Source organism: Nanorana parkeri, unplaced genomic scaffold, assembly GCF_000935625.1.
Source record: "Nanorana parkeri isolate BGI_ZX_2015 unplaced genomic scaffold, ASM93562v1 scaffold167, whole genome shotgun sequence".
Lineage (NCBI taxonomy): Eukaryota > Metazoa > Chordata > Amphibia > Anura > Dicroglossidae > Nanorana > Nanorana parkeri.
Window position 1 is genome coordinate 788,727 of NW_017306435.1, and position 12,629 is coordinate 801,355.

General features: G+C 41.8%; 1 protein-coding gene across 1 annotated transcript in view; it reads right to left on the reverse strand.

The window, feature by feature from the left end:
• The window catches only part of CSPG4 (chondroitin sulfate proteoglycan 4), a 180,041-nt gene that overhangs the window by 23,695 nt on the left and 143,717 nt on the right, over positions 1-12,629 (reverse strand). Inside the window, exons 6-8 of the mRNA XM_018554634.1 lie at positions 6,000-9,563; positions 4,290-4,754; positions 2,443-2,619 (exon numbers count right to left, since the gene is read on the reverse strand). Coding sequence (XP_018410136.1) covers positions 2,443-2,619; positions 4,290-4,754; positions 6,000-9,563 — 4,206 coding nt within the window. The remainder of the gene's footprint in view (positions 1-2,442; positions 2,620-4,289; positions 4,755-5,999; positions 9,564-12,629) is intronic.

A 12,629-nucleotide genomic window follows, 5' to 3' on the forward strand; every position in this document is an offset into this window, starting at 1 on the left:
AAATGTTCTGCTACATTTCAGAGAGGCTTTGTTAATAAATGGTACTATGTTTAGTGCGGTATTTTGCTGCCATTCTGCCTGACAATATACAGCAATACTCAAGGCTCGATTTCCCACAAGGCCAACCAAGGCCCGGCTTCGAGGCAGCAGGTTCTAGAGGGGCAGCAGGGGTGTAGAATTCCTATCTTCCGACGCCCAGGATATGCAGTTCTGGGCACCAGGCGGGTAGTTGCTTTCTCCATTTAGCCTTGCTTTGGGCAAGCAGGGCTAAATGTACAGCGGAGAAGCCGCCACTTGTTTTGTACAAGTGATCTCAGCGATGTCGCCGTGATCACTTGCATGCAGCCTGCATACGTGGGGGCCCATTGAGGAACCTGGCATTGGGGCGGCAGAGAGAGCAAATCTGGCCCTGGAAATACTTTGAAGCGGTATGATCAGGCTGTATTTTGTGGCAAGACTCCTACATCGTTTAGACTTCAAAATAGATGTATCTTTTTTTTTAGCTATAACCGTGGCCTTTTTGGTGGTTTGCTAGAAGTGTACTAGGAGGTATTTATGTCAATAAGGCCTGGCTCACAGATGAGCATATAGATACATGCAGAAATGCACAAAAAAGCTATACATTCTTATGGCAGTTGTTCACACCTGCCCGTTCGTACGTGTATACACAAACGCAGCAAAAAGTACATGTGTGATTTTCTGGGTGGTTTCCATGTGTGTTGACTGTGGTTGTAGCCACAAACGCGCGTAAAAACACGTCTATTAAAAATTGTGCGTTTTTGTCCACGCGTACGACCAAACGCACATGTGTGAGTCGAGCCTTAAGTCCAGCTTAAGCTTATTGGGTACTGAGATGGCAACACAATTTTTTTTTTTTTTAAAGTGGCTAAAGGTTAGAATCTCTGTAGGTTGTTATTGCTATTTGTGTATTCCTGTCTTGGCAACACCTGCAACCTCTCATTACTTGTCCTGATGTCACTGGGACAGGAAAATCTCCCCAGTGAGGACACAAACAACAATAAACACTTGACAGATGTTCTATTAAAAACTAAAATGTCTTTACCTCAAGTCCAATATGTACATGTATTTGTCCTTCTAAGGGTAGTCTAGGGACTGGCACTGGCGTATCGATTTAATGCAATTGACCAGCTCGAACAAGCACTGTCTTTCATTGTAAAAATCCAGTAAGTGACAGGTGAAGAAACGGTTTGAGAAGTGTCCTAATGATCAGAAACTTCACCCCAAAGGAAATAGCTCATTGGAGGTAGGTGAGTTTTGCCCTTCGCCCCCTCCTTCCATGGGAAGAGTTTCCAATCAGTTGGGCCCAGCAATCTAGAATGCACTGGGGATTTTTTGTGTTTTGTATTGTTGTAAGCCTTCCCAATGTGCGGCCTGCCTAAAAGGCTGCTTATAGATTCATGCAGATTCATACCATTTTTTCTAGTTTGACTATTTTTGGTTGTGGGGACGCACTGGGGTCCCAGCGTGCATTCTAGATTGCATACCAGCACCTTATTAGGAGGAGTTGGCTATCTCCAGGTACACCTGAATGCAATTTATCGACTGCATTAATATGCTCACACTTGGAGACTCGGACACATAGAGTTAGGACCACACTTTGCAGAGGTGCCTTGGCGCGGCGGTGTGGCTTCTACATATTTTTGGCCAAAAGTTTGTGCAACTAAAACCTCTGATTTTAATGCATACTGTTGACAGGGCTACTTGTTTGGTTGCAGGCTGGCTGGCAGGTGAAGCTGTAGATTTTTTGTGTTTTGTATTGTTGTAAGCCTTCCCAATGTGCGCCCTGCCTAAAAGGCTGGTTATAGATTCATGCAGGTACCATTTTTCTACTTTCTTCTTCCTTATAACATGCTTTACTTTCTGGATCCTCTCAGCCCCTTTGCTGAGAGTCCTGGGTGCCAAAGTCGCCATCCTACACCGTGGCTTTGGCTTACACTGCCACACCCTCTTAAAGGGGACAATTGTTTTTTGAAAGTTCTATCCCCATAGACTTGCATTGAGTTTGAGTTCGAATTCAAACTTTTTGGATGTTCTAAAGTTCGAATTCGAACCGAACTCGGACCTCTTCGGCTCAACACTACAGCACATCACAACGTATCCAAAACCGGACACTTTTTTAAAAATGCACTGCAATGCATGGATGGTTCCCATCCATGCGTTGTGGTTGTGTGTTGTGGTTTAATGCAATGCATGTGCGCTACGTGTGTCTGACGAAGTGTGTTGGGTGATATTCAAAACAAATGGCAGTGAAATGCACTAAACCACTTATTGTGCATTTCTGTGTGCTGTAGTGAGGCACATTTTACAACACATAACCATAACACATATGTGTGAAGATGGCTTTGCTCCGGTATAGTTGTTTCATCACAAGATCAATGTATAATAAGTAATTGCAACAAAATATGTTCCACAGATGATTACCTGCATGCCAGTGTTTGTGATCAGGCGTGGCTTCTCATCATTTACAGATTTCACAGTTACGTTGATAGTTATTGATTGGCTCTGGCGGTTTACATCTGCTGCATTGACTATAATTGTGAAGCTGTCATTCTTGGTTTCACTGCCATTGTGCTCATACAATACTTGTCCTTGATTAAACTAGGAAAAAAATATGTATGGTCATTTAAGTGCATGTTTTGAAAATATACAATCAAAAACATGGCTTTGTACATTTACTGCTAATAATGTATCTGTCAAACTGAAATCACACTTTTGTTATGTTCTCCAGGTCACATATATTTGGCAAACATTGTATCAAACTTTATTACAAACTCCTTCCTGGTCCTGTTCTATGCAAACTGACCCATACATTATGATCACTTTCTCCTTCCTGTGCCTGTCCTTATCATGATCAGTCCCAGATATGAAATAAGAGAAAAACTACTAGAAAAGGCAATAAGTCAGTGAGCTAAGCAGGAAATAACATTTCTGGGAGCCACACAAACTGTGTACAGAATGCCCTAAACTTATAAAGATATCTTAATTTTTTTGCCAGTTTGAAAAATAGCTTTCGATTGCAGATTGAAATGGAAAGATCATTTTTAATCAAATGACATTACAAAAAGGCACATATAGCATTGATCTATGAAAAAGGCATATGTAGTAATGATATAAGAAAAAGCATGTGTAGCAATGGCATATGGAAAATACATGTATAGCACACATATATGAAAAGGACACGTGTACCAATGATATATGAAAAAGGCACACGTAGAAACAATATAGGAAAAAGACATGTGTAGCATATGGAAAAGGCATGTATAGCAATTAGGGATGCACCGATACCATTTTTTCAAGACCGAGTACAGATACTTTTCCTCGACTATTTTTTATACCAATTATTGATACTTTATAAGTGTCATGTGACAGTTTTTCTAAAACAATACAGACTAATGATTTTAGGACAGTGGTGGAGCACCAGGGCCCAGACACAGCTGCAACCGCTGCGACCCTGGTAGCTCTGCCACTGATGCCAAGCTGTAGAGGGACTACAAATCCCAGCCATACATTATACAGCAACGCAGAATTATATGAAGCTACATACTCAGTGTTGCTCACCAGAACTGTGTGCAGGGTCTCATCGGGGCTCTGTGCAGGGTCTCACCAGGGCTGTGCAGATCTAATCAGGGCTGTGTGGGAGGGTGTGGGTCTCTCTAGGGCTGTGCGGACGGGTGTGGGTCTCACCAGGGCTGTACGAGCAGGTGCGGGACTCCCCAGAACTGTGCTGGGTCTTACCATGGAAGGAGGAGATGTGTGGCCGGACCGGCACTGTAAATAGGCGCCATGAGGTCCCCACAAGGCTGCCATGAGGTCCCCAGCAAGCGTGGGACCTTAGGCAGGGGAATCTATTAAAGAAGTTTAAGTGAGGGAATCAGCTCTTAGCATCAGGGCATTTTCACGTTTATGAGTACTCGTTAAAATGCCCAGTATCTGCACTGATACCGATAAAGCATGTGCAACAACGATATATAAAAAAGGCACATGTTGCAAAGCTATGTATTGTGTTGATTGTTTAATAAAACAATGTTTCATTTTGGGCCTGTCCACACCATAGTGCTGCGTTAAATGCACAGTATAGCATAGCACACCTAGTGTGCGGTACCATACTCTGGTGCATTGCATTGCTATTCATTTGATGGGCCATGCGATGCAGCACAATAAAGGTTGGGTATAGGTATGGATGGGCCTTAAGAACCATTTTTTTAATCTGCTTATCTTCTGGTGCTTATTGGGCTATAATACTAATATAAACTTAATTCAAAACTCACTTGATTCCAGCTGAAGTTTTTTAGATCTCGTCCCTCTGCGTTAGTAATACGTCCATTCACCGGTTCATCCAACACTAGAAATTCTAGATGGAGACTGAGATAGTAATCACTGTGAATCTGTAGTATGCTGCTGGAGAGAACAGTTTTCCCACCCTCCTTTACCATCAAATCACTGGCTTCCACTGGTATATAGATGGGCAAAATTTCTAGAAGGACGACAATCTCTTCAGTTGTGTCTCCTGCAGATACCTCTAGTGTCATGCGGTCCGGGATCATTTCTGAGGCTGAATGCAAATACAGGATCTTTCCATTGTTAATATCCTCCTGGGTAAAAGTCTGTACAGAGTCCAAACTTGGTGACCCATCAGAAGACGGCTCCCCACTGCTAGAGACCAAATATCCAAAAGATGGGGGATCTGTCAGACTATATGCAATCTTGTGTGGGAATTCACTGTCTGCAGAGACCTGTAAATTACAGTGTCATTTACAATAGTAATTTTAGTAACTGACATAAAATCATTTTAATTTCACATAAAATGTAAATGCACTACATGAAAGTTAAAGTTTATCGAACCAAAATGCTTTTTTGGGGGTTTTGGACAGCAAAGGAAACAATTAAGAGCCCTATTCCTTTAGCTAGAGGAGAAAGTTATTATTATGAATGTATTATTTATATTTCTATAATTTTTTGTTTATTCAGGGCAGAGATAATTAGAAACATTAAGTAGAAAAATGTAATATTTGGTTTTAGCAACATTTTACCTTGGGAGATGACTATATTTACTTATGGTGGTCCGTAATTAGGAAGAGATGTAGGAAGACAGAACCTACATTTTATACAAAACGGATATTTTTCATGGCAGTGTAGTGATAAAAAAATTATAATATTTCTATTTATTACACATAGAACTGTAAAAGGATAAATATTGTGCCAGAGGTAAAACACTGCTCCATCATGGCTTTAGACAGAAGGACGGGTGTTGACAGAGCCGTCGTGGCTCCTTTGTTTCACAGTAAAACTACAAGATCCAGCTGTACACGGCCCTCCCTTCACTGACACATTTCACCTGTAATGGGCTTAGCCATACAGATGAGCCTTTTATGGGTAAAACACGTCATCGATGCGCGGCTGGATCTTTTCACTTGACTGCAAAAGTTTGCCTAGTTGAGCAAGAAGTTGGACTTATAAAAAGAACCATTAAAGCAGATTTTTGGGTAAATGTTTTATCAACCCTTGCAATGGGGCTACCCCCTGCAAGGGTTCAGTGCTCGTTTTTGTCTAGGGTCAAAAATTGAAAAGTTACATTCACCTGATCCTCCAAGTCGGCTTGCTCTTAGACCAGTCCTTGTAGCCTCTCTCCCCCTCCGCCGCAGTGGTCTAAGGTCCCTGAGTCATCACATTTTATACACAGTGTATAGAACATGAGGATGCCGAGAGGCATACCATCACTGCAGCAGAGAAGGAGACAAGCAGGAGGGGGTGCTGTCCCAGCTGGCTGTCTCAGAGGTTTGGGTAAGTGTAACTTTGCGATTTCTGACCCTAGGCAAAAGCAAACACTTGCAGTGTGGGGGTAGCCCCACTATAAGGGTTAATACAAATTTTTACCCATAGTTGTTCTTTAACAATTTAGCTTCATGTTTGTTGCTTTATGTGTGCTATACCCTGACTAGCATATGGAGCTCAAATATCCAGTATAAAAAAAAACTCACCATAAGATACTCCTTATTAATCTTTGCAGATTCTCCCTGAAAGACATACACCTTCTCATTATGGATAACATTCAGAGTCACCGGTGGAGAATCAGTGAGTACTTGCACCTTGATGTCACCCACAGCCACCACCTGATTAGCTTCAACAGAAATCCGGAAATGATCCCTGTTACTTCCTTCTTTGCTGTGTTGATAAGCTACAAGTCCATCTGCCAAGTCTTGTTGTGAAAAATAATCTGTGGGTTGCCCCCCTTTTAAAACTTCTCCCCATCGTGGTTTAGTACTGATATAGTATTTGATTTCATCTTCTGTACGTAGATCTAAGTTGGTCTCCAGTTTAAAATTTGTGGCAGACAGTGTCTCTTTGCCACCAGGAAGCACATTTAAGGTGGTGATATTAGAAATAAGAATGTAAGGTTCAGACGCTTGCACTTCTAAAATAGTGGTAAGATGGTGAAGCCCATCAGACACTCTTAACTGTATAGAACCCTGGTCTGGTCCACTATGTATAAACAGAATTCTGTGTCTTCGGAGGTCCTCCTGTGTGAATCTGACAACAACAAGTGATGGGTTATCCACAAAGACAATTCTTCCAAAGGGAACTCCGTATCGAACTAGCACTATTTGTGCATCTGTTGATCCTGAGTCTGGATCTAAGAATGCAATATCATTTGTAGTTAGCAATTTCTGTCCATCGCGGACTACAGTGAAAACTTTCTGCACTATTTGTAAAGGTGGGTTGTCATTAACAGGTTGAATAGACATACGGAAGACACCTCTCACCACCTCCTGATCTTCATACTCTTCTTCTCCACTCGTATCAGAGGCACTGCCATCTGGCTGCCGTGACGCTACAAATGGTATATCATCTTCAGTAGTTTCAGAGCCATCATGCTGGTAAAAAATTAAGCCATCAAGGATGTCATCATTGGTAAATTCTGATATTCCTTCTTCTATAGGATCACCAGACTGTGGACTTCCTTTCCTTATTAATGTTCCATGTTGGGGCCCATCAATTACTTCATAAACAAAATCAACAAAGCTACCACTTTTTAAAAAAAGTTGGTCTGAGGTTATTGCCTCCTGCCCCCCTTCCAACACATGTAATATTTGATTAATAAGTAGAGGAGCATCTGGATCTGCACCAATCAGAAACTTGTATGTGTACACTGTGGAAGCCTTACCATGATACAAGACCTGGAACTGAAACTGGTCTTCAGTATCTTTTGTATTACGTACTGTAGCTATGTAACTGATGCGCTCCTTCACTAGGTCTTCTTGGGAAAATCTTGAGCCTTCAATGAGTCGCCTACCATCAAACTGTAGATTTCCCTTCTTGGGAGACTGAACAATTAAGTATGTGAATAATGCCAATTCATGACCTTGCATTATTGTGTCTACCTGTAAGTGCTTATGCGATAGAATAATTTCCCGTGTTTTTCCTAGCTTCAAAGGGATCATCCTCATCATTTTTATACCTGACCGTTTTACCTTGACTTGCAATGTCTGATTACTCATTAATTGTGATCCAAGCCTTAGCTGAATGTTCAGATTTTCACTCATTTCATCACCCATAATATCTGAAACTGTGCTGAGGTACCTCACTCCTGCTTTCTCTAAGTCACTCTGTTTAAAAGTGTCTGTGGCTTTCCATTCTTCTCCAGCCACCAGTTTCTGTATAACTCCTAGTTTGGGGTTTTCAACTAAGTTATACATGGTTTCTATTCCCATTTTATCTGAATTGGCCAATACAGGAAGGTTGGAAGGCGTGATCAATACAGATGATCCCTCTGATACCACCACAGCTTTTGATGTCAAGTTCTTTTGAGGGTCCAGCACTATAAATCTAGCATATGCCAAGGAGCTTCTTGTTGCTCCATCAGTAGCCTGTAGTGTTAGCTGTGCCTCTTGTCCAGACTTATGGATAAATACCACTCGGCCTTCTTCTAAATCCTTGCATGAAAATTCTTGAATGGCTTTTCCAGGCTTGTGTTGAAATTCAACATGTCCTTCTTTAGAATTCCCCATAATATAAATCTTGAGAAGATCACATGGTGTATCAGGGTCATTGATCTTGATATCCCCTGTTAGCACTTTCCTACCTCCTTTTAAAATTCCTAATATATTACCCTTAGGAAACTCAATAGCTGGTATTGCTGTAGAAGGGGAAATGTTTATTGTAAGATTGTAACGTTGAGCCTTCTTCAGGCATTCTGGAATGTTTACACTACTGGCCAATGAAACCTCCAAAATCAGGTGGTCTTCATGTGACTGTGATCCATCATGAACATATTTTACTCTGTGATTGGCAACATCTAGTAGCGTAAATTTTCGTCTAGATTCAGCACCCGGTATGTCAAGTTCCCAATGTCCTTTTTGAGTGTCATTCACTATACTGAAAAGGAACTGAGACTGACGTAATCCAGACTTTCTTAGGTCAATTGTGGGATGGAAATGTCTCCATTCCAGAATGGAAAAGCCCCCTCTTGTTACTAACAATGGCTTTGGGTTAAGAAGAGAGGTTAGTTTAGTACTACTGGATTCCATCTTGCAAATATCAAAAATATTGCTAATAACAGTGGACACTGCACTGGTGGCAGGGGAAAAGGATGGAGTGGTGACCTCATATTCAGCATAGTCATCATACTCATGACAGCCATTTGTAATATCTCTTCTAACCAAAGCGTCATAAAGCCTTTTGTTCATGGAATTTATCTTCAAATCTGTGACACAGCCGGAAAAAGATCTGTATTCCATATCATCTATAAAAAGTCGACCTAGAGGGCCTTCCCTTATCTTAGCCAGTGAGATCTCATCTATTCCTCCAAGATAAAGATTTCCTTGTAAATCTAACTTTTGTCCAAGATTATCAAGAGAGACCTGAGAGGTGGTTGTATCCACAATGAGCTGCATTTTAGATTTATCTATAAAAACGTGGATATCATGTGGCTGGCTGTCACTTACATAAACCATATTTTGAATTTTTACTACAGACCTTCCTGTATATAGTGTACCCTGTAAGTGACCACCAGCAATTTCAAAGTATAAGTAGGATTTTTGTGGTCCAGACTGGTAGATTAGTGGGGCACGTCCTGGTCTTGATGTCTCCAGAGTCAGACTAATTGATCCTTTTGATTTCATATCCCAGTTAGGGAATATTATGTATGAACGTGGCCCAAGAAATCCAAAGGATTCAGCTAAATTAGACAGTGAGTTGATTGGGCAATCTTCCCATTGCCCATGGAGCTCTGCTTGAGGATAGGAACTGGAAAGCAAGTCAATGTTGTCAAATCTGGCCTCTAAGATGCATCCATAAAAAGTAGGAATGGTCTGCAAATGATATGGAATGTTGCTTGTACCAGTTCCACCTAGGAAGATGCTACGGTCAAAGTTCAACTTTTGTGAGGACCAAGGAAGATCCAGGATGCTGGTAAAGTTGTTTAGTGTTAAAGACAGCTGAGACTCTGAAATGATCAAATTCACTTGGTAAGTCTCTCTGTTTTTTAAAACCATCCACGTTGGGGAATACAAAATGGATTCTCCTTCACCCCTTTCCAAACGAGTCTGTGGGGAAACATAAAACATTTTGCAACCATTAGGTATATACTGTATATAGTTTGCACATATATTTTTTTGTTTGATTAACTAGGAATACAAAAGAATGTGCCACTAGATTTGTACTTCTTTCACTCTATACATCCTTCACTCCTAGGCCAGCTGACGTATGCCTCCCTCAACACTTGGCTAGTCTTAGTGCCACGCTAACCGCAGAGAAAGGCTGAAAAAGACAGTTTGTCTACTCTGTGTTAGCACACCTAGCACTAAAAGTCAGTCGGCAACATGGTTTGTGGGTGGCTTTGTGCCACAACTATCAGCATTATCTTACTAGGCCACAGACTATGTTGGTTATGCAGAAATTTGGGCCTGTATAATCTGCACAGCATATAAAGTACTATGCAACCTACATGAAATCATGTAACTAGGAAAAGAAAGTAGGGTCAGCAGATCTGTAATAAGAAAAATAAATACAATTATGTGCACTGTGTCTGCGTTCAAATGCAGCGGCTGTCACCAGATCATTAACTTGAATGGGTAACACCTGCCACTTGTAAACAGCAGATTAGGGATTCCTGCTGCAGGAAATCACAAGTTCCTGACACAGGAATGCCTATTTTCACCTAAAATATAGGTGTGAATGGGGCTTAAATGTACGATCCCCTTCCGATCTACTAACAAGTATGTAGTGCAATGCCCTGTCTAATTGAATAGAAATTGATTGGGTAGTTCAGGTTGGTCCTGGTACATAGATTTGGTATATCTAAAGGTTATTGTACAAAGACTGTACGATCAGATTGTAACATGTATTGTCAGCCTTACAAATCTATGTAATATGAGGACTTTCTAAACAATCCAATCAATTTGTACCCAATCAGATCTAGATAGGTGGATCTATAAGAGGTTGTACAGTCCACATGTGAGGTGAGCTTTGCCTGTAACATTACTGTTATGATATGGGCATTGATGTCTTGTTGCAATAGTCACCCTATATTTCTTCTTTACCCAACAAAGAGATGAGTACCAATAGTTCATTTCATATGTGTACAACTGCTTTATATAAAGCAGTCCGGAGCCACACTGAGTCGCGACCAGCAGTGGCCCTCTTTTCCGGCATATCAGAGGGCCCTCTGATATGCATGAGCAGAGCGGCGCGTTTGCTGCAGCCACAGCAGCCAGTCTCACTGACCCCCTGGACCCTGCACTGACCTCCTGGAGCTCGCACTGGCCACCTGGAGCTCGCACTGATGCCTGGAGCCTGCACTGACCTCCTGGAGCCCGCACTGACCACCTGGAGCTCGCACTGACCAACTGGAGCCCTGCAGTGGCCACCTGGAGCACACACTGTCCACCTGGAGCCCACACTGACCACCTGAAGCCCCTACTGACCACCTAGAGCCCGCAATGATCACCTGAGAGTCCATACTGACCACCTGGAGTCCATACTGATCACCTGAGAGCCATAATGACCACCTGAGAGCCAATACTCCCCCTGGAGCCCACACTGACCACCTGGAGCCCACACTGACCACCTGAGAACCCAAAATGACCGCCTGAGAGCCCGCACTGGCCACCTAAGAACCTGAACAGCCTCCTGAGAGCCTGCACAGCGCCCCTAAACCCTGCACAGCTCTCCTGAGACCCTGGAAACATCAGGCCGCGAAACCGGAGCAAGACAGAGTATGTAGCTTCATATTATTCTGCATTGCTGTAAAAAGTATTGCTGGTATTTGTAGTCCTCTATAGCTGATAGTAATATTCTGCAGTGCTTTACAATGTATTGCTGGGATTTGTGGCCCCTTATAGCGGATAGTTTCATTCTGCAGTGCTTTACAATATATTGCTGGGATTTGTAGTCCTCCATAGCTTATGGAATTATTCTGCAGTGTTTTATAATGTATTGCTGGGATTTGTAGTCCTCTATAGCTGGTGCCATTCTGCATTGCTTTAAAATGTTATGCTGGGATTTGTAGTTCTCTATAGCTAATGGTATTCCGCATTGCTGTATAATTTATTGCTGAGATTTATAGTCCTCTATAGCTGGTGCTATTCTGCATTTCTGTATAATGTATTACTGGGATTTGTAGTCCTCTATAGTTGGTGGAATTCTGCATTACTGTATAATGTATTGCTAAGATTTGTAGTCCCTCTACAGCTTGGAGTCAGTGGCAGATCTACCAGGGTCACAGCTACAACGGGGCCCAGGCGCTCCACCACTGACTATAAGCTGTAGAGAGACTACAAGTCAAAGCCCAGACAGAAGGAAGAGGCCCCCGGTGACTGTCGCCATTTCCATAAAAAGGCCTACCAAAATCCTCAGCACCAGGCCTGTGATGCTCTTAATCCGGTCCTGAATGCAATATATAGGAGTTAAGCATTGTGTACAAAATAAAGAACAGTTCCTTCTGCATCTGCACTGTAAGTCTAAGTGAGGAGGTGTGTGTTGTATGTATGTGAATATGCATGGACAGATGGGGGCAGCTGAGGATAATTTCTAGGTCCCTCAGCAAGACATCTGGTCTTAATTAGGATTTTAAACACAAACTGATTTATAACAGTAGTTTATTTTTCTGAGTTTGTGCCCTAGCATCCACGCATAGCTCTGATGATATAGCATTTCAATTATTTTTAGATGTACACATCTGTATTTTCCAGTTAAGAAATCATATTAATGTATGTGTATTTGTCATCTGGCATTGTGCATATCTGTGTTACTATAAGTTTTTATCTTTGATTTTGTCCTTTGTTTTGTCTGTTATTTGCATTACAGTGTCTTTTGTCTGAACTCTCATTCTTGGCTTGGTACATGGATTCTGGAGGTAGCTAGTATGCAATTCCTAAAACAATTTTTTTTTTTTTACAAAGAAACAAATACAGCTGGCTTTCATTCAGGACCATTGGCTTGCAGGAGTTACTAATGGGAAGTTACTGGTGGGAAGCCAATCACTTATGCAGCACGCCCTGCTACTGCTTCTGTGTATGTTTAGCAGACTGTTGATAGGTAGGAAAAATAACCCCTGACTTTTTTTTTTTTTTTTCGGGTGGGCTAAAAACTGAAGGCAACGCGTGCTGACC